The sequence below is a fragment of the Peromyscus maniculatus genome, chromosome 1 (assembly GCF_049852395.1).
Source record: "Peromyscus maniculatus bairdii isolate BWxNUB_F1_BW_parent chromosome 1, HU_Pman_BW_mat_3.1, whole genome shotgun sequence".
NCBI classification, from domain to species: Eukaryota; Metazoa; Chordata; class Mammalia; order Rodentia; family Cricetidae; genus Peromyscus; species Peromyscus maniculatus.
Genome location: NC_134852.1, coordinates 169430575 through 169457161, shown reverse-complemented (window position 1 = coordinate 169457161; position 26587 = coordinate 169430575). Strand labels below are relative to the sequence as shown.

At 45.0% G+C, this 26587-nt stretch overlaps 1 protein-coding gene across 3 annotated transcripts in view; it reads left to right on the top strand.

Moving 5' to 3' along the window:
- The window catches only part of Pcsk5 (proprotein convertase subtilisin/kexin type 5), a 434887-nt gene that overhangs the window by 388922 nt on the left and 19378 nt on the right, over positions 1-26587 (top strand). Inside the window, exons 26-33 of one of the 3 annotated variants that reach the window (XM_076560919.1) lie at positions 3168-3304; positions 4648-4851; positions 8993-9070; positions 11785-11868; positions 14586-14781; positions 17145-17362; positions 22736-22972; positions 25278-25505. In XM_076560919.1, the coding sequence (XP_076417034.1) occupies positions 3168-3304; positions 4648-4851; positions 8993-9070; positions 11785-11868; positions 14586-14781; positions 17145-17362; positions 22736-22972; positions 25278-25505 (1382 nt within the window). Of the gene's footprint in view, positions 1-3167; positions 3305-4647; positions 4852-8989; positions 9071-11784; positions 11869-14585; positions 14782-17144; positions 17363-22735; positions 22973-25277; positions 25506-26587 lie in introns of all 3 variants that reach the window. The other 2 variants (XM_006995970.4, XM_076560923.1) reach the window with 2 other exon arrangements.

The following is a 26587-nucleotide window of genomic DNA, read 5'->3' as shown; positions in this document are numbered from 1 at the left end:
AATACTAACTCCAGTGATTAAAGCACAGAGGCCCTGCAGCCTGAAGCAACTGTCCTGTGGGCTATTAATGACTGAGTTTTAGATTTAGTGGTAAGAGTCTAGATGTTTTCTTGCCTTGAAAGGAAGCCTTCCCTTTCTTGATCCTGGAAGCCATCCATCTTGATACTGGTGTCTAGGAATCTTGCCATGGGTCACCAACATTCAGATCTTGCTTTTTATGGACAAACTTTAAGAATATATTTGCCTTCAAGAAAGCTGCTTCTCATTGTCTGCATGGGGACTTTGTCCCTAACTAGAGTCAGACGTTCCAAGGGAAGCCAGGTGAGACACTTACCTCTTAATTGCCCGCTGGGTGATGAGAGACATGGACCACTAGCTAAAGTGAAATGCAGATAAGCATCAGACTAGCATTCTCCCTTACTAATCTATAAAAGCCAAGTCTGCGTGTTTCAGCGTCACCTCCTGTCCCAGCTGCTCTCCTCTCCAGCTTGCATCACTTCTAGCATCAGTGCTAGAAGAAAACCAAGACAAACAGAAAAATGAGAGGGAAGGGCCAGCTAGAATAACACACAGGCTGCTCGGGGCCTGCTCGACCACCCACAGCTCTCACGTCCACTTTTCTTCCTCTTTCACCAGGCTTTAAGAAACTTGGGGTCTCTATTGTGTCCAGGAGAGAGCAAAAGAAGATAATGGGAGGCTCTGGTGCCCCTCTCCCTCTGCACCACAAACGAGTGGCAGACCCACAGATCTGCTTCGGCAGGTCACCACCATCTGTAGCCATATTCTCTCCCCCTGGCAGATTCTAGGGTCTCAGAACAGGCTGGTAGATGGGAAGACAGCGAAAGCAGTGAAGCAAGCTAAAGCCTATCAAAAGGACGGGCCAACCTAAGTTACCAGCAGACCCCTCAGCTGAAATGCTTGGCTAGAAATTTTTCAGACTTCACAGTTTGTTATCAGCTATTGGAATGGTTACATATAAATAAGATATCTTGAGGTGGGGCCATGTCTCAAACTAGAATTCATCTTCATATATATCCAAGGTGCATAATCGGGGCATCATTTTGTACGATATTTAAAAAAATAATTTTGTGCATGAAGCAAAATTTTGCACCATCATGTCAGTTCTTGAAAAGTTCTTAATTTGCAGGCATTTTCAGGGTTTTTTGGGGGGAGGATTAGAGATGTTGTTTTATTTTATATGTATGAATATTTTTCTTGCACTCATTTGTATATGTGTGCATCACATGAAGAAGGATCTCTTGGAACTGGCAGAATAAACGGTCATGAGCTGCCATGTGGGTGCAGGTCCTCTGTGAGGGCATCCAGTGTTCTTAACTGCTGAGACCCCTCCCCAGTCCCTGTACTTAGTCTGCTTGTAATCTAGCTTCTCTAGAATGGCTGGTCACTACAGTGACTAACCATGTCATCATATCAGTCCTAACTCATTCATATAGTCTTTCCATTTCAGAGAGAAAGGCGGCTGAGGGTGCAAGGCCCTAAGTTTGACCCTCAAAGGACTATAGTCAAAAGGACTATAAAAAAAAACACATTTTAAAAAACAGAGGGATAATGAAGATGTGCCCAGGTTGATGATTAGAAGACAAAACTGAATGATATTTAATGAGTAAGAGATAACTGACAACATGTCATCTGTAATAGCTGGAGGCAAGAGTAGTCACAAAGATGAATGACAGATATGCAGGAGTTTCTTAGTGAGGTCACATGGGAGGGACACACAATGCTACGAAGAACTGAAGAAAAAGACCTTAATCCCATTCTCTCTCTCTCTCTCTCTCTCTCTCTCTCTCTCTCTCTCTCTCTCTCTCTCACACACACACACACACACACACACACACACACACACACACACACACACACACACACACACACAGAGTGACTACACAGTGACCACACAGAAACCAATGAGAAATTGTATCCTTTTTCCTCTGACACACACACCCCACATGTCCCTCCAGTCCAACTCTGTCCTGGCTAACTGAGTCTTCAATTTGAACCTTGTACAAATGCTTTCCCTGCACCTGCTTCCTCTCCCACCCCCATGACACATGACACTCACGAGATCACCAATGCGTGTGTTTTGTAAAACCCTGAGAAAGAAATAGGCTGAAATAGCCTGCCCTATAGCAATAAGACACCGCAGGAGATGACATCTTCAAGAAATACACATTTACAACATTTCAGACTATTCAGCACCATTGAATAGTGGAAATGCTGTACAATATAGCTGTTAAGAATGGATGCAAACATTTCCCCTGATGTCTTACTGAGATGTGGAAATTCACCAAAGGGCAAGAGTCAGCCTCACTCCACTGTCCCTCCAAGTGAGTTACATTATTTTGCTGTATGGTGAGCATAGCGGATCATCTGTGCAAGAATCCATATGTGGATGTGCATAGGTGTGTGTCTGCATGTGCTCATGTCAAGACACTTCCCTGCTGTTAATGATCTGGCCACAGACATTCTGGTGAGCTGCTTGAACTCAACACTGAGCCATCTCTGACTTTTTTTTAAGACTACATATTCCTTGGTTTTTGGATTTATTTATTCATGCATATATGTGCTCTGTCTTCACTCACAGAATAAGAGGCAGACAGATCCTATTACAGATGGTTGTGAGCCGCCATGTGGTTGTTGGGAATTGAACTCACGACCTCTGGAAGAGCAGTAAAGTGCTCTTAACTACTGAGCCATCTCTCCAGGCCCCCATCTCTGACTTTCTAAGAGAACTGCATAAACTATCTGTCCCAACAAACTTTTCTTGGTCCTACCATTAAGGAGATGTTGGACACGAGGCTTGAACATTGTTTCCTATATGTAGACAGTAACAGTAAGCAATGGCTTCCCTGTGGGATTTGTGCACAGATTTGAAGGAACTGATAAACCAGCACTAAGTAAATCAGTCTCGGTGGCCCTCTCCTCCCCAGCCTCCTCCTGGCTCCCCTGATAAAGAGATCCTCCTAGGTCCAGAGGAGGTAGCTAATGACTTGGTTTGGTTGGGCAGGCCAGATCAAGTGCAGGTTTCTGCCCTCGACAACCAATTGCCTGTTCACCATGCTGCAGATAAATGAGCGTGAGAAGATAAAATAGTAGTGATTCCCAGCACAATACCAGCCAGTCTCACAGAAACATGGCATCATCTTCCCTAGGTTCGAGCAGCATTGTTATAAAGTCTGTCCTGAGAAGACCTTCAGTACAGAATGGGAATGCAGGGCCTGTGGCACTAACTGTGGCAGCTGTGACCAGCATGAATGCTATTGGTGTGAGGAGGGCTCCTTCCTCTCGGGTAAGCTGGACAGTGGTGACCCCACCCCAGGGAAGAAAAGGCTGTGGGGTCCCAGCAGGGCATCGCGGCAATGGGAATACTCCTGGGATGGATTTCAGGGTCTTTGTGTGCTGGTGCCTATGGTCCACGGAAGAATTTTAATGTGGTTTGAAAATAAACATTAGCCTGAACTACTTCCTTCTGCATTTAGTATTGAAGCGTAGTTCACATTTCACTAACTCATCTCAAGTGTCTCCAAGTTGATGTCGAGTAGGATAAGTGGGTACTGATATGGTGAGAGCTGAAAATAAATGTTTGAGAACTGAAGTCACCTGGGCTATTCTGTTCAGGGCCAGGGCCCTTTTCTTGAGGTGAAAACCTCATGTTTTCCAAAAAAAAAAAAGGTACAGATTCATGTACACTGTATAATTGAACGAGATCCTTTGTCTTGGGTTTTGGTCAACTCATTGACTTTATTGGAAATAGATAGTTGGGGCAGAATTCTGCTATGAGTCTTCCAACTGGAAACTGGATAGCCCATTGATCTTGAACGTCGAGAGTGGAGAATACTACAGACAATACTCAGTCGGTGGCTCATGTGTTTTCTCCCTCTCTGTCCCCACCCCTCTGTGTATGTGTACACTTGTGCATGAACACGTGTGTGGCGTGTTTGTGGAGGTCAGAGGACAACCTCAGGGTGCCTCCATCTTTTGTTTGAGACAGGCACTCCCACTGGCCTGGAACTTTGATGTGTAGACTAGATTAACTGGCCAATGAACTTCCAAGGATCTGCCTGTCTCCGTCTCCCATCTTTCCATCACTAGGATTTCAGGGGGCCCCACCATACCCGTGGTGCCCAACTTAAATGTAAGTTTTAAGGATCCAAACTCAGGTCCTCACACTTGCAAGGCAACCACTTTGCTGCCTGAGCCATCTCCCAACCCCTCAATAGTTCCCCCTCTTCTCTCTTGCTGAGACAGGGTCTGTCTATGCAATCCTGGCCTCACAATCTCCCAGAAACCCTCCTGCCTCTGCCTCCCGAGCGATAGGATTTAGAGGGTGTGCCTAATAGTTGTTTTGATAGGCTCATTTTAGGTGTAGTTTATTAAATCTTGGAGGTATTAAAATCCTTATTCCAAGCTCCTTGCCCTTGACTGATGACAAGCTCATATGTAAGTTAAAAAGAAAAAAAAAACATATTGCACTTATTAGAACATAGTCTTTGATTAAAATAACCTAAAGTCATCTTGGTTTGCACACATGCAAAAAAAAAAAAAAAAAATGTCCTGATAGGCCCTTGCATAGCTCCAGAAGCCCAGCTGACCAGAGTCCTTCCTTCATGCTTTTCCCCTGATCTTCCACAGGTGGCAGCTGTGTGCAGGACTGCGGCCCTGGCTTCTATGGAGACCAAGAGTTGGGAGAGTGTGAGCCTTGCCACCGGGCCTGTGAGACTTGCACTGGCCCGGGCAACCACCAATGCAGCCGCTGTCAAGAAGGTCTGCAGCTGTGGCGCGGGGCATGTATCTGGCCCACCAGGCCCCAAGGAGGGGAAGGCAGGTTCTGGAACGGTACGTACCTGACAGAGGGAGGCCCAATACCTCCTCTGCCTGCCTCCCTCTTCAGCCCTGTTTCTGAGAAATGTATTCTGAAGGAGAATCGCATTTGTTCCAAGACTCCCAAGTCTCAGGGAGCTTGTGGAACTCAAAGATAGGGAGCTGAAGGAGGCATGTGGCCAGCAAGGGCAAAGCAGAGGGCAAGACAGGACTGATCTAGAGGCAGAAGAGACCCAGGACTACGGAAGGATGACCTGGGGTCTGGCCTAACTCCTGTCTTCTCCAAGGCTTCCAAACAGCTTCTATCATGCGCACGTATCTCTACAGTAAAGGAAACCTTCAACCCCGGGGCGGCCTTTTCGGTGACCCTGACACCTTGGAACTGATGCTAAGCTTGCTGGAGAGCTGGCACCGGCCTTTGGAAAGCGGCCCTCCCTGGCTGGGGTGGGGGGAACACAACTCGGTGGTACGGTACTTGCCGAGTGTGCATGGGGCCCTGGATTTGATCCCCAGCATGGGCGATTGAATGGGGAGGGGTACTGCACCCTGCAGCCAACCTTGGTCTTCAAGGAGGTGTGAGGGAGGAAGAAGAAATGTGGGAGCTGGGACCGGCAGGAGCTGCAGCTATTCACTCCTCTCTGCATCTTTAGACTTGGCCTCTCCACCTTTGCAGCCCCGCTATGGGCTTTCTTCAAGGTCTTTGCAGTCTTTCTAGGACATCTCCATGTCTGAGAAGGTTAAAAAGCCAAGTCCTTTGTATAGGGGTAGGGGTCTAACTCACATTCAGCTACACTGTGACAAATAAAGGTGCTTTCGAATTTCAGGGCAAGGGTCCACTCAGTACAGAGACAGTGGCCGCTGTAGGGAAGCACACCAAGACAAGGAGGAAGGTCCCCTATTGGTTTCAGAGGAAGAGTGCCGTAGCTGCTGTCCACTGTGACACTTCTGCGCACATCTGATTTTTCCTAAGACAACAACCAAAGGCCAGAGCACCCCAGGCTCTTTCCGACCCGGGGCTAAGAAAGTTACTCAATCCAGGCTGGGATATCTTCTGTGAATTATAGCTGAACCAAAATGCTGAAAACGAGTTGGTCTGGCATTCGGGCTTTAAGAGGTAGTACAAGCCAAGAAGGAAACAGTCTGGTGCTGTGCTTCTTGCCCTGAACATCTGTATTTTATCTGGCGTCCAGATGATGAAAAGATGCAGGGAGCCAAGAGTCAGAGCCGTTTCGATTCCCCAAATGATTCCATGTCTCTTCAACTGGACTACACATTTTGCAAGCAAAAATCAGACTTTGATTGCTCCCCCTTGTCGGGGCACCACACCCAACCTTCCACTCTCCCCCCACCCCCACCCCAGCTCCCTGTGATCACGATGCAATGTTTTTGAAAAGAAAAAGGTTTTATTTCGTTTGGGGGGCCTCACACTAAGAAGGGAGTTTGGGAGCAGATAAGGATGTTTCCCGTGGCTGGACAAAGGCAATAAAGTCGATGACACAGCTCCACTTTCCATTTCTGTGATCTATGAAATAAGACAGGCAAAGCATGGCAGAGAGGGGGGATCTTTGCTCACCAAGCAAGGTAAAGCCCCAGCACACCTTCCCTGCACAGCCAAGAGCACCGAGGGCCAGTAAGTGGGAAATGCATCCGCTAAGTGTGGGAAGGTTGACCCCAATGCTTACTTCTTTTCTGCCTGCTTCCCCTGAAAACAAGGTCAGGAGTGTAACCGGACAGGGGAGCGTTCCAGAGAGCAAGCACTAATTAGCCACACCTCTCGGATGATGAGGACCAGATTTCAGTCATCCTGGGTCAGTCTTGAGGAAGCCTCGAACAAATCACAGGGTGTTTACAAGAGAACGTAGCTGCCTAGGTGGTAGCAGCCAGGTCTTCAGTCCTGTCGTTTGGGCTTTTTAAAAAAACAGATTCAGAGCAGGTAGAATACTAGGATGGCCTGAACTTTAGCCCTCTCCTTCTCCCACGCTTCTTCCAACAGATGCACTGCAATCATGTTCAGATCCAAAGGTCAGGCCCAGATAGTGAGCAGAGGTCTATGTGTGCGTGGGGAAGTCACCTTGAGACGGAGTGACACTGGGTTCACTCAGCTTTTTTCTGAGCACTGTGGCTAATCAGGACCACAGTGAAAGCAGCGAAGAGAGAGACATCGTTCTTTGTCAACTAGCGGGAGTGAGTTCCCCTCTCCCCAGAGTCCGAGGGTGGAGAGATCACCACACACCAATGCCTGCCAGACAAGTCCTGCAGCCAAGACCCTTGAGTCTCAAGGATGGCAGCTCTATTATGCTTTCTAGCCACCAAAAAAGTCACAGGGAGGCCCTTGGCCTCACTCACTAACACTGTGAAGATTACTTAGGCCAGTGTTCCTAAACGACAGGAATACTTACTGAGTAGGTGACCTGCATGTAGCACTGTTCAAATGTCCAGGAGCAGCAGGACATCAACTTCCAGAGACAGCTTTACCAGACCTGGGAATGGAAACGGTTTCCCTGTCACTGTTAAAGCTTTCTGCTCTTCTGAAGCATTTTTCCCTCCGGTAGTCTCGGAAAGTTCCTGCAAACATGGCTGAGAGTCCCCCAGCCCACCCATTTCCCTCATTGATTAGAACCAGATCATAGCTGCCTCTAATTACAGATAGCAACGAAGGACTAATCTACAAAGCACAGCCTGGTGAACAAACGTTTTATCTTTGACCACATCCTAACAGCTCACCGCTAGCTGCTCTTTTGATCTTAATTCCCAAGCTCTGGGAAATACTGGAGTCCGTGAATTTGTGCGAGGAAAGTCAACCTCTTCATGGAGAGATAAATGTTGTGTAATAGCAGCTGCAGATGACTTTGAAGATCCCACGGATACCTGATTCCTAGAAGGGATTTAGCCATCTATGTGTACAGTTGCCTCATATAGGAAGGATGGTGGCATTTTTAGTGACTTAACCAATAGGAAAGCTGAGTACAAAAAGCACATGCCCCTGTGGGGTAACCAAACCTTGGCACAGTGCTACAAAGGGACCAGTTGTACTGGCTTGCGCTGACTGCTAAATACCCAGGAACTGTGCATTGCCAAGCCATTGACAGCCCGAATTCAGCTATGGCAGAAATGTTCACACCACAGAAACTGACAACGCTACAACTCAGCATTGTCCCACCAGCAGAGTGCCACTTTGACCTCTCTCAGATGACTTGAAAAATGAAATTAATTGCTCAAGAACCTCTCCAGAGCAAGTGGGCTTTCATGCTAGGCCCACCTGGAAACTTCCAGTGTGGCTGAATGGTAGAACAGTTGCCTCCTGTGCGTGAGGCCCTGGGTTGGAGCCCAGCACTGCAGACAGGTTAACAGTAAAAAATAGCCACAGTAAGAGCAGTGACTCCAGAAACAGTGAGCCCCGCATTCAAATCCTGACCCGGCTGCTCACTGCAGTGTAACCCTGAGTGTGTTCTTACTCTCCGGGCCTTAGCTCCCTCGTCTGTAAAATGAGAGCATGAGACCACCACCTACGTCATCTTGGGCCTGAGGAACTGTTTACACCCCACAGAACATTAAGAGTCCTGTTTCCTGACCCTTTGACTGGATCGAAACACCAGTTCACTTATACAGCAGTGTTCTCTGGATCACAAAAGGAAATAATTGGGGAGGGTGAGGGGCTCTGAAGAATAGTATTGGTCTAGGGGAAAAAAGGAGTCTCAGAAAGCAGGCATTAACAGACCAGCCAGGACGCCTCAGAGCCAGAGTCTTGACCGGCAACAAGCGCATTCCCTCAAAGATGTGCATGAAGCCTCCTTATAATAAGAACCACAACAGATAAGTGGATCCAAGCAATCACAACTGTAACCAAAAAAATGAAATATTCATACAAATACATACTCAAAACATTTTAAAAGATGCCTCCAAAGGCTATGACAAAAGGAAACATCTATAATATTTATAGCATTGAACGGCACATGCAGGCCCAGCGTCCTACATGCAGAAGGTGTGAATGATTCCATTTCACAAGTCCTTACACCTTCCACATCTCTGGGTGGATTTGTGTGCCAGTGAATACACGGCACGTATTTCTGGGAGGTGGGGGCATTGGTGAAGCTTATCTTCTTTCGGGTCCTTCTGTCATTAAAACAAACACTTTATTTTTTTTAATAAAAAGAAGCTGTGCCCCCTGAAAGCCCATCTTTGGTGAAGAGCCCGCTGCAGGAGCAACGAAGGTGGACAATTCAAACCAAAAGAGGTAACAGGGAACTAGGGAGGAAAAGGTCACCGCCCCACAGCCATCTCCACTCTGCAGAAAGCAAGCCCAGCAGCCAGAAGGCCAGGACAATGGGGATACGGAAGTCATGACAGAGGAGAGAGGAGGACCATAAGAAATCAGTGGACACGGGGGATCTGTGCGATCCAACGGCAGAGGTTCCCGTTACATCTAAGGCCATTCTCGATGCACGGAGGGCTGTGACTGGGAAAGACCATCAAAAGAGCCAGATGGCTGGACTGGGAGCTCAGCAATAGGGCGCTGCCTAGCAACCAGGAGCCCCTGGGCTCCAGCTCCAGGCTCTATCCCTGCAAATCTTTAATGGGCTAAAGAAGCAACATATGCCTTCCTGGTCACTGCGGTGTCGTTTGAAAATAGCAAAGACTGGAAAGCTAAATGGCTATGATAAAAGAGATGGGAGTGATGCATCCAGAGAGTTAAAATACTATAGAGCTGTCAAAAGGAACGGGGAGGTTCCTAACTTATCAGCAAAGCCTGCTCTCCAAAAGATGAGTTTTAAAAAAGAAAGGCAAGCCAAGCACTATGGAGCATGTCTGTAACCCACATACTTAGGAGGCTGGGGTGGGAGGCACACAAGCTCAAGGCCAGCCTGGGCTACATAACAGGATCCAGGTTTTTTTGTTTTGTTTTGTTTTGTTTTGTTTTTGTTTTTGTTTTTGTTTAAAATAAAAGCCATAACACACAGATAAAAACAAAACCCACAATACATAGTGGTAAGCAGTGTGAATAGAGTCAATGTGCAGATATAGAACCAGATGACTATTAATTATTCAATGTGAGAATAAGAAGGACCTTGGTTTTCTACAGTTGCCTGTGACTAGTGGGTACCACTTTCTTGATTGAAGAGATTTCTTTTCCTTTCCTTTTTCCCTCTCTTTTTCATCAATGTTAGTAAGGTTAGAATTTCTGGAGTAGGGTAAAAATGGGAACCATGACCGAGGTAAAGATTTACTCGCTGTGTCTGTGGCTAATCTACTGGATGCAGCTGTTGCTTAATTACCGTGAACTGCTTGGTCAGAGCTCCCTCTGCTGGCCATAAGGGGACATTGCCGAATTTTATATCAAGTTTATGCAGTAAAACAGCAAAATGGCCAGAATGTTAAATATATATAATTACACATATACTAGTGTGGATATCCATCGCATTTCACAAATATACTAAAAAACTCATATCTTTGTAAATAAGACACTTTAATATAAAATGAGAAAGTCCACAGAATCAGCTTGTGGCCAGACAACATAGTTTTGCAGGGCCCACGGATGAATGTCACTCTGAGCACCGCAGGATGCGGCTGCCTTCCTCCTGCCGCTTCTTATGGTCAAGTGCTGTCTCCAGGTGGAAAGACCACAGGGGCAGAAGAGGTCTGTGGACCTTTGTGACAACTGCTGTTGCCGATCCGTGTGGCAGCTTGGTCAGCCATCAGACTACATGCATTGTGTGTGTGTGTGTGTGTGTGTGTGTGTGTGTGTCTGTCTGTCTGTCTGTCTGTGTCTGTGTGTGTGTGTGTGCATGCTGCTGTGTACATCACATGTGCATATTGCACACTTGTGTGCACACCAATCATATCTCGATACCTATCTGCACTCCACCCTAGTCTCGTCCCCAACAAGGCTCAGTAGCTTTATAACTAATCCTAAGAGACACCATAGAAACCAGGCCATCCCCCCGGTCCCTGTCCCAGTCTGGATTAAGAAAACAGAGAAATTAAAGTGGCCTCAGAAATAGGGTGGAAGAATGATTGAGGGAAAGAAAGGGAGAGGGTGGAGATCTGTTACTAAGTCCCCGTGCTAAGCACTTCACATGCACTGTCTCACCGAGCACTGTGTTAAGCACTTCACACACTGTCTCACTGAGCACTGTGTTAAGTACTTCACACACTGTCTCACCGAGCACTGTATTAAGCACTTCACACACTATCAGCATTAAGCAGGACACACCCTCTCTCGCTGAGCTTCACAGTTCTACATGGGAGGAACCATTTTCTGTCATTCTAGAGATGTGGAGAGCAGGACTCTGAGACTTTAATTACTGTATCCATGGTTACCCTACCCGTAAGCTGCACAGCTGGGATCTGACGGCAGGTGTGAGCAGAGAGCCATCTTCCAGACTCCTTGGAGAAGAGGGTCAAGAAAGAAAGGAAGAAGGCAGAGGGGAAGGGATCAGGGTCATTAGGACCACAGGAGCTAGACTCTCCTGGGGGCGGCATGCTGCAAAGATCTCCATGAGTACCGAGTGGCGGGGGATGAGGCTGCCCTGTGTGTATGGAAAACTGTCCCAGGAGTTTTCTGAAGTGGCTTCCTGGAAATGCTTGCCTTCAGATACTCTCAGAGGGAGAGTGCAAATACAGGAACATATGGACACACAGACACACAGACGTTCACCTACATGGTCCGAGCTGATGAAAGCAGCATGATTTGTTAGCTCATAGTGTTAGGACTGTCCTGTAAGATATACATTTTCTGACACTGAATGGGTGGACGGGAAATCTTGATAATCGGTTTCCAAGGAAAGAGTAAGAAAAAGGAAGGAATAAATTCTACACTGTAGCAGTGGGTAGTAGCCAGCAGTTAGCTAGTGTAAAATTGAGAAGATGAGCTGAGTTATGGTGAGGCCTTCTCCAATACTGTGACGCTATAGGACAAGGCCAAATCTGACTTGTCTCTTGCCCATACAGATGCAACGAAGCAATATCAACCTTGCCATTCTTCTTGTAAGACCTGCAATGGATCTGCAACTCTCTGCACTTCATGTCCAACAGGTCAGTGTGGAGGGGGAGGCGATGGAATCTGAACGCATGCTCCATCCTCTTGCCTGCACATTGATGGAGGTTTGTGTTCAAATGCACAGTACTGATCTGGTCCCATCACAGCCTCCCATCACAGAGGCTCCTGGGGACACACACAGCAAAACGGTGACTAATAATCCAAATGGGCCTCCTGGGACGAAGAAATGCTTCTTACTCTAAAAGCATGGTGAAGCCTTGGGTTGACTTGGCCACAGAATTTGCTGGGATCGGTGGGTACTTCACAGTTATAGACAAGTAAAGTTGAGGTCGAGGAGAAGTGTGAGGATGAACACACAGTCACCTTCTTCGCCATCGATTCTGCATTTAGTGCTAGGAGGGGAAGGGTAGTAACAGAATAGGACGTTTCCTAAATCTTACCTTTTTATGGAAATGCTGGGCATAGATAACTTCCTCACAATAGATTGTCTATATAGTGCTATGCTCCCACAAAATATATATATATATCATTAGGGGCCGAAGAGATGGCCCAGTGCAGTGGATAAGAACACATACTGCTCTTGCAGAGAACCTGAGTTCACTTCCAGCATTCACAACCACCTGTAACTCTGGTTCCTGAGGATCCGATCCCTGTGGCCTTTATGTTTACCTGCACTAGTACATTTACACGCAGACACACATGCAGACATAAATAAAAACAAAATAAAAAGGACATTTTTTTTTAAATTATTATTAGCCAGTTGGTGGTGGTGCATGCCTTTAATCCCAGCACTCGGGAGGCAGAGGCCGGTGGATTTCTGTGAGTTCAAGGCCAGCCTGGTCTACAAAGTGAATTTCAGGACAGGCACCAAAAGCTACACAGAGAAACCCTGTCTCAAAAACCCAAAAAAATAAAAATAAAATAACAAAAATTATCATTAGAAGAGTCGTGTGTGAATGTGCAATGTTATTAATACCATCAACCCTTTATATTCTGTGACAATGGGTTCCAGTAACATCCATGAATATGTGAAACCACAGTAGAACTAAATCTTTTTGTGGACTGTTTTTCCTACACATCTTCCTATGACAAACTTGAATTTATGAATCAGACACAATAGGAGAAAATCAGCAGTTATTAATAAAATGGAAAACAATACACGGTAATAAAGGTTTTCACAACTTTGAAACCTCCCCTTCTACAGTTTTGACTTAGTATTCAGGCCTGACCCCAAGTCCCCGGGGCTCTGGCTAAAGTCCTGAGTAAGGGTCCACTGTAGAGAGAGCTGACAGGATGCATTCAAGATGGCAGATGTCGCATCAAGGCTGGAAGCACGTAAGCTGCTACACCCAGACACTGAAACAAGATGTTTTAGAATTTTAGTTAAGATTGTTTTAAATTTTATCATTATTTTACATTCTTCATATATTTGTTTATTGAAACTATCTTACTGTATAACTCAGGTTAGCTTGGAGCTTACTATGTAGCAAAGGCTGGCCTCAAACTCACAGATATCTATCTGCATGTCTCAGCATCCCAAGTGCTGGGATTAAAATCACGCATCACCACATATCTGGTCCTATTTTTTGTATCATTTTTTTTTCATTTTTGTACGGTATGTGTGTGTGTATGTGTGTGTGTGTGTGTGTGTGTGTGTGTGTGTGTGTGTGTGTGTGTGTCATACACCAGTACATGTGCACATGTGTGGACATGAGTATCGAGACTGGAGGTCAAATCTGAGTGTTGTTCCTCAAGATGGCCTTCCAAGTTGGAGTTTCGTTTTGTTCTGTTTCAGATAGGTCTCTCATTGGCCTGGGGCTCACCAATTCAGCTATGCTGGTGGGCTGGCCAGTGAGCACAGGATCTTCCTTTCTCTGTCCCTGGTCCTGGGATTACAAGCACTCACCGCTGTGCCCAGCTTTTTACGTGGGTTCTGGGGCTCAGACTCATAGTCTTACCTTTGGCATGTTAAACGTTTTACTGAGCTCTCCCTAACTTCTTAATTTTTTAAAATGTATTACATCCATTTATTTATGAGTGTGAGTGTGAATATGCCACAGCGTACATGTGGGGGTCAGAGGACAACTTGCAGGAGGTGGCTCTCTCCTTCCACCGCGTGGTTCCCAGGGCTTCCATTCTGTTACTAAGGTTTGGCAGCAAGCACCTTTACCTGCTGAACCATCTCACCAGCCCACATTTGGCTTTTAGAATAACAATACCGTCCTTTCCGATTAAGCACTCATAGAAATGGAGCGTGTGTTCAAGTGGAAGATGTCTGGAAAGTTCGCTGCCATTTCAGGGTTATCCATCACTGATTGTGGGTGGAGCAGGACAGGAAAGGGGACCCCCATGGAGTGGCTCCCATATGGCTGCCTAGATGACAGGGCTGATCAACAGGACAAAGGGAAGCCCTGTGGTGACCAGTATCTGACGTCAGACTGTATAAAAACATTTGGGCAAAGTCTTCCCTGGCCAATTTCGTTCCCAAAGATCAAACAAATCTAAAGGGTTAATAAAATAAAAATTTTTATTTTTAAAAAAATAAATATTTTTGCAAGTCTGGAATAGTGTTCAAATACCTGAACTTTGAAAAAGCTAAAAAAAAAAAAAAAAAAGAAAAAAGAAAAAGAAAAAGAAAAAAGAAAAGAAAGAAAAACGTGAAGCCTCTGTGGATGTCAGTCCTCAGGATAATGTGTGTGATATCAGGACTGACCATGACATCTGTTCTCTGCCCTTGTGTCCTGGTGTTTAGGAACATACCTGTGGATGCAGGCCTGTGTTCCTTCCTGTCCCCAAGGCACTTGGCCCTCAGTTAGGAGCAGCAGCTGTGAAAACTGTGCTGAGGACTGCGCTGCTTGCTCTGGACCTGACCTTTGCCAAAAGTGCCTGAGTCAGCCGGACAACCTTCTGTTCCTCCATGAGGGCAGGTGCTACCACGGATGCCCAGAGTAAGTGTCCTCCTCCTCCCTCTGACGTCCTGCTCCTGCTCCTTCTCCATAGCTCCTTCCTCTTCATAGAACTCTCTCTGTACAGTCAGAGTACCCACATAAATGATATTTGTTGACTGTGACTTCCCTGTGGGCCCACAGCAACCAAAACTTACAGAAGGCCAGTGTCAACACACATATTCTTGTTCCTGTGACAGGAGTCATGTGACCTGCATGTCACAGCCATGAGGGATGTGTTTTTAGAAAAGCATCATTAGGCAATCTCATCAGCTGGTGAGTGGCACATTGCTCTTAAACAAACATGAATACTGTAGCCTCCTACACACAGGGTCTATGTGGTGTGGAGTGTCACGCATGAGGCTCCTCATTGACCAAAGTATATTAGTGTTGTGCCTGGCTATTCTTTTCCCACCTTGTATCAGTAATTGAATTTTCTCAGTTCTCTTCTGCATAATGAATACAGAGTTGTGATATGAGCCTCTTCTAAACTGTCAAGTAGATGAGTTATTAATTATAAATAGTAATGGTAGCTACTTATGTATTGATTGCTATGGTTTGCTCAGCCCTCTAGCTTAAAATCCCTTTAGTCTCCTACCATCAAGATTCACCTGTGAGGGAAGAGAATGACAGACCACTTAATAAGACATAACAAACTTTGGATCAAAATGACTGGGCTAAAATGACTATTCTCCTACATGGAGCCTCACACTGGTGACTTTGGTGACACCAGGCTCACCAGAAGGCCCTTATTTCCATTTTGTTCTTGTTCCTTCCTTGGATGCCTTCCATGGCTAGCCCGGAAGAGCCTCAGTTACAAGCATCACCTCCCCACTCAGTGACACGCAGCTTAAGGAATGACTGCCCCCTTTCTTTCCCTCCCTCCTTTCCTCAAATCTCCTTCCAGTGCCATCATCCAGGCACATCACTTTCTACACCCATCCCTAACAAGGAGGAGGAAGAGCTGTCATGTGCCCTTGTCTTTGGAGCACTCCAAGGGATGCCTAAAACTGTATAGTACTGGGGCAGCCATGGTGCATACCTTTAACCCCAGCACTCTGGAGGCAGAGGCAGGTAGCTCTCTCTGAGTTCTAGGCCAGCCTGTTCTACAGAGCAAGTTCTAAGACAGCCAAGGCTACACAGAGAAACCTGGGCAAAAAAAAAAAAAAAAAAAGACTGCATAGTACCAAACCCTAAGTATGAGTGATCAATTATTTTATACCCATGATAAAGCTCAACTTATAAATTAATCATAGTGAGAAATTAATAAAATAGAGCCATTATAGCAGTATAATATAATATGTTAGATGGATGTGGTCTCAAAATTTTATTATTGTACTGCATTAATCCTTTATTGGGCACTATTCCTGGGGAGACACAATTGTCTATTCATTCCAGATAGGGAACCAATGACAGACCAAAATATGACACTACAAAAATATCCAACTTGGGGGATAATAAGTTTTTTGAGGTTATTTACAGGAGTATGGATGAGAGATTACTTACAGGAGTAAGGACAATGCAAAGGAAGCTGTATTACCAAAAACTCAGCACAGGATGGGTGATAACTTATGAAACATGGAATCCTGGAGCTCTCTGCTCAACTTATATGCAGCTAAGCAGGTTGGACAGTCTTATTTCCTTAGCAGGGCCCTCCGGCCTGCCAGTTTGGCAAAAATGATGAACCCCAGATTCAGAAAGAGAGATCTTGTCTCAAAAATAAGATGAATAATGATAGAGAAAGGCCCCCAACGTCAATCATTGGCTTCTACACATACATGCACAGGTGTGTACACAGGAGCACATATATACTATATTATAATGCACATAAATAAAATATAATATAAAAAAATATAGTCCTAGATCCCTTAAATGACAAAATGACAGTCACCAAAAGCTGTCTCCAGAGTCAAACCTGGTTTGAAATCTCTATTAATATCTCTCTCTCTCTCTCTCTCTCTCTCTCTCTCTCTCTCTCTCTCTCTCTCTCCCTCTCCCTCTCTCCCTCCCTCCCTCCCTCCCTCTGTGTGTGTGTGTGTGTTTATGAATTAAAATATTATCTATTGTAAATTAAAGCTCTAACAGAGAAAAAAGGCAATTACAATTTGGGGGTAAATAAAAAATCAGACAAATGACAAAGTTTTAGACAAATTCAATTGCTTTAAACAAACCAAGTTCCCAAGGAAGATGCCCACCCCGTTCATTCTATTTTTCTAGACATTCTTTTCAGAACCTTCCCTCAGAGAGGCTTGTGGGTTCATTTTGATTGACAAGAGCAGCAACCTTTCCTTTTGGTCTGAATCCCTTTGTCAGCAGCTGAGATTCATCTCTAGTTGGTCTAATTGCAATCTCCCTTCTTTTCATAGGGACTTCTATGCAAAAGATGGTGTTTGTGAACACTGTAGCTCCCCTTGCAGAACATGTGAAGGAAATGCTACCAACTGCCACTCTTGTGAAAGAGACTTTGTCCTAGATGGTGGAGTGTGCCGGGAAACTTGCCCTGAAAAGCATGTGGCTGTGGAAGGAGTCTGCCAGCACTGTCCAGAAATGTGCCAGGACTGCATCCATGAGAAAATTTGCAAAGGTACCTGGAAGCATCCTGATGGAAAAGAAGTCTCTCTCTTGCACAAAGGAACACGTGAACAAAAAAAAGGAAACGGCCGAGGCAATTTCTTTTTGCAAAAAGGTTGTGCTATGACCCAAGCTGGTCTAGCAAGCGCACCAAGCAGGAAATCTGATAGGTTTTTATCCTAATGTAGGAGTATTGTGTCTTTCCCTCATTGGCTGGGGTCCTGCCCAAGTCTTTCACAGTTGGCTAGTTTTAAAAGAATTTGCAGGAAAAAAAAATGAAAGAGGCTAGACAAGTGGTGTTGGCCTCTCTGGACCATCAATTTTGAGGCATGTGGAGGAGGCATGGGGCAGCTATTCATAAGCAAAAGCTTTACGAGGTGGAGAAGAGAAAAAGATTTGAATTCCTTTGCATAAAAGTTTTACAGGGCGAGGGAGATTGATGGAATATTGGCCCCTGGTAGACTAGTCATCTTTGATAGAAAACTAGCAAACAAACCAAAAAATATTCTCACAATCCCAAAGAGATCCTGGCCCTGAGGAGCCACTGGCTGGGGCCACTGTCTGAAAACCAAAAGAATCAGTCTCCACCTTCAGTGAAGTTCACCATTGGTTGGCCTATTGTTGAGGAAGTGGAGGGTGAGATATATATACTCCTTCCCTTGTGGATTCTGTAAGCTAAGACAAACATGTGTTATTACAGATGTACTCAACTCTCACCTCAAAGGGCATAAGAGACATTTATTCTGGGGACAAATATGGATGACCATTGCCTAAGAACATAGATTCAGGTTACCCTACATGCCATGTTCCAATGTGACAGGTTCATGATATTTTCCTAGTAAGAGCAAAAGGAAGTCATGAATTAAGGCTCTTTCCAAAGCATTGGTGGTAACCACACAGGTCACCACACAGTGAGGAAATCTCTGCCATGGGCTTCACATACCACCTGATGACATTGTAGCTTTGGGGTTGGTAAAAGTTAATGGTCTGTTAAGTTTACACATTCCAAAAGAATTTACCTGACAGTCACAGGTTCAACACAGAGGTGGGCAATGAACCAAAATAATTTGATTCTGGATCTATACCATTCCCAACATTCTACAATCCTCATCAGTCAGCCAGTCTTGTAGAATCTTCAACATAGCTGCTGCTTTTTTCAGAGAACTCCAGTTCATATGTAGCATTACTCAGGGCACTGAGTTACAGATAAGATCCTCAAACCCACTCTACGTTCAAGGTCTTATAGGAGAGACTGATCTGTCTCAAATATGAAAACAAGAATTACAGAAGTGATTAGAGAAAGAGTTATAAAGATATAGGAGAAATGTGGATGGAGCAGTAGGTGCTTTCCACATGTTGGAAAGAGAGAACCAACTCCTGTAAATTGTCCTCTGACCTCCATACTTGCTCCATAGTGGGCACATCCCACATACACATACACACATATACATTTAATATAAATTTTAAAACTAAGTTAGGCAACTTTGAACTGAAGGACAATTCTATGGCTTGAACAGACTTTTGTCTTTGTAATGATCTCCCAAGAAAAGGAGATCCAGTCCTATCCAAAGGATTCACTTAGTGTGATCTACAGGATTTCCCAAACTCATCCACAAGAAGAGAAAGAACACACAGTAACTAGCAATGCATTCTTCATGATGATTTAACATCTGTTCAAGATATAGCCTATCAAAGAATGAAACATCAACAAAACTAATAATTCATGAGCTTCCTGCCTTAAGAAATCAAGTTTAGAGCATTTGACACAGTTTCAAAAATCGGTGAATACTTTCCGATCTATTTTCTTTTAGAGTTTCATGCATTGATTAGTGTGTACTTACATTTCTACTCCTCCCTCTTCCCCCTCCAACTCCTCCAGTGTCCTCTCCTATTCACTCTCAAGTCCATGACCTCTTCTTCTAGAATTACTATATAATATGTAGTCTATAATACACACACACACACACACACACACACACACACACACACACACACACACACGTGTGTGTGTGTGTGTATAGATATTCTGCTGGGCCCATTTACTGTTGTTCTTATGTACATGTGTTTAGGACAAACTACATGGGACTGAATAATTTATCAGGGGCTCATCCCTTGAGAAGACTGATATATTCTGTCTCTCTCTCTCTCTTTCTCAAGTTATTGCCTGTAGTTCTTGCTATATGGGTGGGACGTTGTGAAATTTCCTCTGTCCATTTTCACATGTTGGATGGTGGTGTCAGTAGGTAGGCCTTGTTTACACAACCATTTTGTTGAGATTTCATGGGTACAGCCTCCCTGTCACATCTGGAAGACCCTTTATAGCAGCAGATATCCTGGTCCTCTGGCTCTTACACTTTTCCCACTCCTCTTTCTCAATGTTCTTGAGCCTTGGGTATAGGGGTTGTGCTATAGATGTACCAGTTGGGGCTGGGTACCCCATGATTTCTTATTCTCTGCATTTGACCAATTGTACATCTCTACAGTATCTGATGCAAAAAGAAACTTCTCCAAGAAGTGCAGTGAGAGCTACACTTATCTGTGAGGGTAGTCTTTAGAATGTAGTTAGAAAGCCAGGCATAATGGTGCATGCCTTTAATCCCAGGTCTTGGGAGGCAGAGGCAGGTAGATCTCTGAGTTTGAGGTCAATCTGAGCTACATGGTAAGTTCCAGGACAGCCAGATGTACATAGTGAGACCTTGTCTCGAAAACAAAGAAACAAACAAAGAATGTAGTTAGAAATTATATTGGTTCAGGACGTAACAGTAACAGGCTCTCCTCTAGGGTCTATAACCTCTCTAGCCACAGGTAGTTGTCTAGGTTTACCATACCAAGCATGAATTCCCTCCTGTTGAACAGGCCTTAAGTCCAATTAGACAGCTACTGGTTACACCCTTGGTTACCCCCAAGACAATAATGTCACTACTGCACATGGGGATATCTGGCTGGGCTGGCTGTTGTTGTGGTTCAGCTTTATGGTGGAATAGGACTATTGGTCGCTTTTCTCCCTTGGCAACTTGCACAAGACCTTCTGATACTATGATAGATAGTCCTCAAGAAGGAGGCTTCCAAATCAATTCCAGATTGTATCCTCCCAGTCATGAGTCGAAAATGTATGGTGTCTTCAGCAACAGGGTCTAACCTTCAATTTCTGGGAGGCAACAATAGCCTATACGGTACTGGAGAGTCTTTTAGACAACCCTGACCAACAACTTGAAAAGGGATTTCCCTTGCCTGGGACTTCTGTTAGTCTATGGCTTTTGAGGGGAGAGTTACCCTTCAGTGTGCTTTAATTCCATTCAAGCTACACATACCTACACACACACACACACACACACACACACACACACACACACACACAAAGAGAGAGACAGAGAGACAGAGAGACAGAGAGACAGAGAGACAGAGAGACAGACACAGAGAAGGAAAGAGAGAGAATAATGGGTAGTAATAGACCCTCTTGCCAGGTGGTGGTGGGCACACCTTTAATCCTAGCACTTGGGAGGCAGAGGCAGGCAGATCTTTGTGAGTTCGAGGCCAGCCTAGTCTATAGAGCGAGATCCAGGAAAGGCACAAAGCTATACAGAGAAACCCTGTCTCGAAAAAAAAAAAATAGACCCTCTTATTATTGTGTGTATAGTGTCTATGTAAAGTAAAGCTTATAAAATAATGTTTCCATATGGCTATTTCAAATATCCATAGTGGTATTTATATTTGCTCCTCCTCTTCTCTCTCTAAATTGCCTTCACTCCCTCTCTCCATCCCTCCCACAAGTTCAGACCCCCTCCCCCATTTTCCCCTTCATAGCACCTGCGTCCTTCTGGCCCCTTCTCTAGAGCCCCTTGTCCCCTATACCATCATGACTCTTTCTAACCTTCCTGGCTTCTGCAGCTCCTATGGGTCACATACTGAAGTCTAAAGATTCAGAAAAAGGACCATGAATACAAAAGAACATGCAGCATTTGTCTTTCTGGGTCTGGCTTCTCTCGCTCAGTAGAATAGTTTCTGGTCCTATCCATTTACCTGCAAATATCATAATTTAATTTCTTTTCTTTGCATCACAATAGTATTCCAGTGTGTATATGTATCACATTTTCATTATCTGTTCATCAGTTGATGGACATTTAGGCTGTTTCCATGTCCTAGCTATTGTGAATAGAACAGCAGCGAACCTGTAGAGTAGGAGAGTGACTCCTTTGGCCATATGCTGAGGAGCGGTATGGCTGGATCATACAGTGGGATCTACTTTTAGCTTGTTGAGGATTCTCTACACTGATTTTCATCCTTCTCCCATGTCTTCGCCATCATTTGCTGTCAGTTGTTTTCTTGATCTTAGATGAAATCTCCAAGTAATCTTAGTTTGCATCTCCCTAGTGACCAAGGATGTTGAAGAGTTTAAAGTTTAGTTCCTCTTTTGAGAATTCTCTGTTCAGATCTATAACCCATTTTCTTAATTGGGTCTTTTGTTTTCTTGATTTTTATTTATTTATTTATTTATTTTTAGCTCTTAGAATGTTCTGGATATTCATCCTCTGTCAAATGCACAGCTGTCAAAGATTCTCTCCTAGTCTGTGGACTTCCTCCTCATTCAGCTGACTGTTTCCTCTGGCATACAGAAGCATTTGAGTTTTATGAGGTCCCACTTGTCAGTTGTCAGCCTTAATTGCTGGGCAAGTGAATTCCTCTTCAGAAAGTCCTTTCCTGAGGGACTGGACCTCCCTGGACTGAGTCTACCAAGTTGATCACAGTCCTCAGGGGAGGACTTGTCCTGGAGGAGGTGGGAATGGAGGGTGGGCTGGGGGTAAGGGGAGGGCGTGGGAGGGGGGAGAATAGGGGAACCCATGGCTGATATGTAGAACTGAATGGTATTGTAAAATAAAAAATATATATCACAAAAAAAAAAGAAGGTCCTTTCCTGAGACAACATATTGTACAGTACAGCCAGTTTTCTTCTAGCAGCTCCGGTGTTCCTGGTTTCACATGGAAGTCTTTGGTCCATGTAGAGTTGATTTGTGTGCATGGTGATAGAAATGAGTCTAGTTTCATTTTTCTATATGTGGACATCCATTTCTCCCAGACCTTTAAGCAATGCCTTCAGCATCCCCACTGTCACTGTTTCCCACAGCACTGAAACTCTTTGCACCTGAAAGGTGCAGGCCACATCAGCACACAAATCCAAGATCACATAACCAGGCCACCATGTGTGGCCTTCCCTCCCAAGGCAGAGATTGTTAAATATTGGGAATGCACCCTGGCTGGATAGGGATGGGCAAATGTTATCCTAGGTCAAGAAGCTTAGAGAGCCGAGAAATGGGCTAGCCCACCACAAGGGCAATGAATTCTTCTCACCAATCCCTGGGGATAACCTGCTACTTCCTCATTTCCTCAGAGTGCATTCCTGGCTTCTTCCTGTATGATGACGCATGCAGTAACTCCTGTCCCAAACACTTCTATCCTGACTTGCGCCAGTGTGTCTCCTGCCATGAAAACTGTTTGGAGTGCAATGGTCCCAAGCAGGATGATTGCAAGGTCTGTGCTGATACTTCCAAGGTTCTCTACAATGGGCTGTGTTTGGATATGTGCCCTGAGGGAACTTACAAAGAAGAAGAGAATGATGAATGCAAAGGTAAGGATTTCTGGGCTGCATGACTGAGCAAAGAAGTCTGGGAAGCCTGTCCACACAAAGCATGCTCTAGGGCCGTCACAGTACCCAGCCACAGCTCTCAGGACACCCTTAACCTTCCTCCTGCTCAAGGAAGCCAAGTTTGAATGAGATTTTGTTGTTGTTGTTTTCTGGGGGGGGGGGGGTTTCTCTGTGTCCTGGCTGTCCAGGAACTTGCTCTGTAGACCAGGGTGGCCTCAAACTCACAGAAATCTGCTGGCCTCTGCGCCCCCCACCAAGTTCTGGAATTAAAGATGTGTGCTACCACAGCCCCAGCAAGAGTTCATTTTTAAAATGCATCATTCACTCATAAGCTTTGAGTATGTGAATCCAACTAGTTACAGATCATATGGCCCTACTAATTAGTGGCACATGATCATTGAAAAGGAGTCTCTATGTAAAGGTTTCCAAGAGTTGATGAGCTTTGAAAGGGTGTTCTAAGCTGATGTTTCTCCTTCAGGGTTCAAGTAACCAATGAGTCCATACACTTAAAACATTTCATGGAGGACTTTCTCCCTGCCTTTCATCTCCCTTCCCTCTCTCCTCTCCTCATGACTGTCCTCCTTCCCTTCAGCTCTTCCTATCCGAAGTCCTCCTTCATCTCCCATTTGGAGCGTCTGTCACTACACAACCCAGTAGAGAACTGCTGGAACTGGGGAGCAACACAGTAGTAAAGCCCTTGCCCATCCTGTCCCAGATCCTGCATGGAACCCTTAGGACTGCACAAAACAAAAAACAAGAAAGGAGAGAGTGTCTGCAGCTCCTTGGCCCCCTTATTTTTCAACTGGACATTGATCTTCCTTAATCTGTTTTTAGTAGCCAGGAAACAGAAAAATAAGTTGTCCATTATGAGAACACTTCTCAAAGGAAGAGAGGAAAGCATAGTAGGAGACAAGCTTTTCTAAAGCCCTGCAGTGGCTTTCCACCTTTCCTGAGCCCCTGGGGCTGAACTGGCAAGAGCATTTGTTAAGGGTCTCAATTCCCATCCTGGTCTGTCTCCTATAACATTCAGATGGAATCTTGCTGTGCTATGTAAACTGGCTGTCAACTAGCCTTCCTCTTGCCCAGTCCCCCAAGTGTTGTGGTTACAAGTGTGTGCCATCATACCTGGCTGATTCTATTCTCTTCTAGATGAGTGACTTAGCATCTTTGGTACCAATCCCATGATGCAAAGAGAATGCGATGTAATAGTAATAGTAAAGCCATGCATCTATCCATCTGGGGAAGCTGAAGCAGCGGAGGCCTTCTGTGTGCTGCTTGCTGCTCCAGGCCCGGAGAGCAGGGCAGACAGAAGGCCTGCCCTCATAGAGCTCATGTTCTCTTCAGAAAAAGAAGATGCTAAGGACAGCAAGTCAGGAGAAAAGTGAGACAGCAAAGGGAAGGTAGGAAAAGGAACAAGAAGGAATTAAAATTTAAGAGATGTTCTGGAAGATACCAAGAAGGGGAGGGAGCAATAACTGTAGCAAGAAACCTGAACATGTCTGAAAAAATAGGATTCCAAGTAGAGGGTGTGATGAGTACTGGAAGCTCTAATAGTAAACTGTTCTTCATTGATTGTCTAACACATCTGCCAAGCAACTGCCTGTCGTATGCATGCCCTCTCACATCAGCAACATGCATTGGTGATGAGCACCAAAGAGGCCTTTGCTGTTGGGCAATTATAATACATTCTAACAACTGCTTTACTAGTGAACAGCTAGATGTATTCTAGGAGATGAGGGAAAGACAGTGTCAATGGGGACTATGATGGTGAAAAGGCCACATACTGGTATGCGACCTTGCTCATAGTATTGGGCGACCCTGTCTCCATACCCTTAGCACAAAGCCCTAGAAGTCTCCAAGAGAAAGGAATTCATTTCCTAAAGGGGTGTCCCTGACTTGTAGTTGGAGTTTTCCTGTGTCCTGCTCAGTCTGCAGCCACTCAGACCCAAGTAAACACACAGAGGCTTATATTAATTAAAACTGCTCAGGCTTCCTACTGACTAGTTCTTACATTTAAACTCAGCCCATTGTTGTTAATCTATATGTCACCACATTTTCCGTGGCTTTACCTGTGTGCTATTACATGCTGCTCCCTGGACAGCAGGCTTGTGGTCTCGAGACTCAGCCTTCCTCTTCCCAGAATTCTCCTTGTCTACTTATCCCACCTATACTTCCTGCCTGGCTACTGGCTAATCAGCATTTTATTAAACCAGTGTACAAAAGCATTATCCCACAGCACTGACTTAACCATTTCTCACCACCCTCTTCTTGGCTGTCATACCTGCAGATTGCCCTGAGTTCTGTTTATCCTGCTCATCAGCTTGGACATGCCAGACCTGTCAGGAGGGCCTGACAAAAGTGAATGAGGTCTGCACAGCACCCAAGGAGTGTGCGGCCGTAGAGTACTGGGATGAAGGCACTCACAGGTGCCAGCCATGTCACAGGAAGTGCTCCCGCTGCTCAGGGCCTGCGGAGGACCAGTGCTATACCTGCCCTGGAGAAACTCTTCTTCTTAGTGAGTTATAACATGTGTCCAAGGCCAGCCATGATCTCGATCTCTCTCTCTCTCTCTCTCTCTCTCTCTCTCTCTCTCTCTCTCTCTCTCTCTCTCTCTCTCTCTCTGCCTGCAGGGGATGATGCCTGATGCCCAGTGGCTGTTAACTTTTTTCTGTCTTTTTTTATTTTTCTTTATATTTCATTAACATTGTTCACACCTACAGAAAACAGACAAGATGGGATGATCCAAGGAACACACTGCCCTTTGCCCGCTTGCCCCACTACTAACCATCATCCCTGTTCCCTGTGTGCATGCATTTGCTAATCCACAATCTATCTTTTTTCTCAAACATTGGAAGATAAGCTAGGTGCATTTCAGTCCCTTTCCCATGAACATTTTGCTCTATGTTTCCTAGCACAGGGACAATTTCTTCATAACACAGCACATTGTCAGTACTAATAAATTCGCGTTGATACAATGAGCGATGGCTCAGTGATTTAGAACACTTGTTGCTCTTGCAGAAGATTCAAGTTTGATTCCCAGCACCCACAGTGGCTCACAATCATTGAAACTCCACTTCCAGGGGATCTGATGCCCTCTTCTGACCTCTGTGGGTTCAGGCACACATGTGGTACACATACAAATAGGCAGACAAAACATTAATACACATAAAATAAAATAAATAAGTCTAAAATTTTTTAAATATACTGTTAATATTAAATGGTCCCAGCTCCCCTTTAAGACAGGGTTTAGGATAAGGTCTACATGCATTTACCTTTCATATCTTATAGCCTCCTTCAGTCTGGAACACAGCTTGTCTCTGTACTTTATGCTGTGGACATGTTAAAAGAATTCAGTCCCTGTTCTTCCTTTTGAGTTGGCAAGAGGCTGCCTCATGACTAGAAGGGGGTGTGCTTTCTTAGCCAAAAGAGGCAGCTTGTGTCGTTGAGAGCCATGTCTGGAGTAGTGAGATATCCACCTGCTTCTCATCAGTAGTTTTCATGTAGCTCCTCTCCTCAAGAGAGGTTTCTCCATTGACTCCCTAGTAATGAGTAGCCTGTACACAGACACCCTAATCATGTAGCCAGTCCACTCTTGTC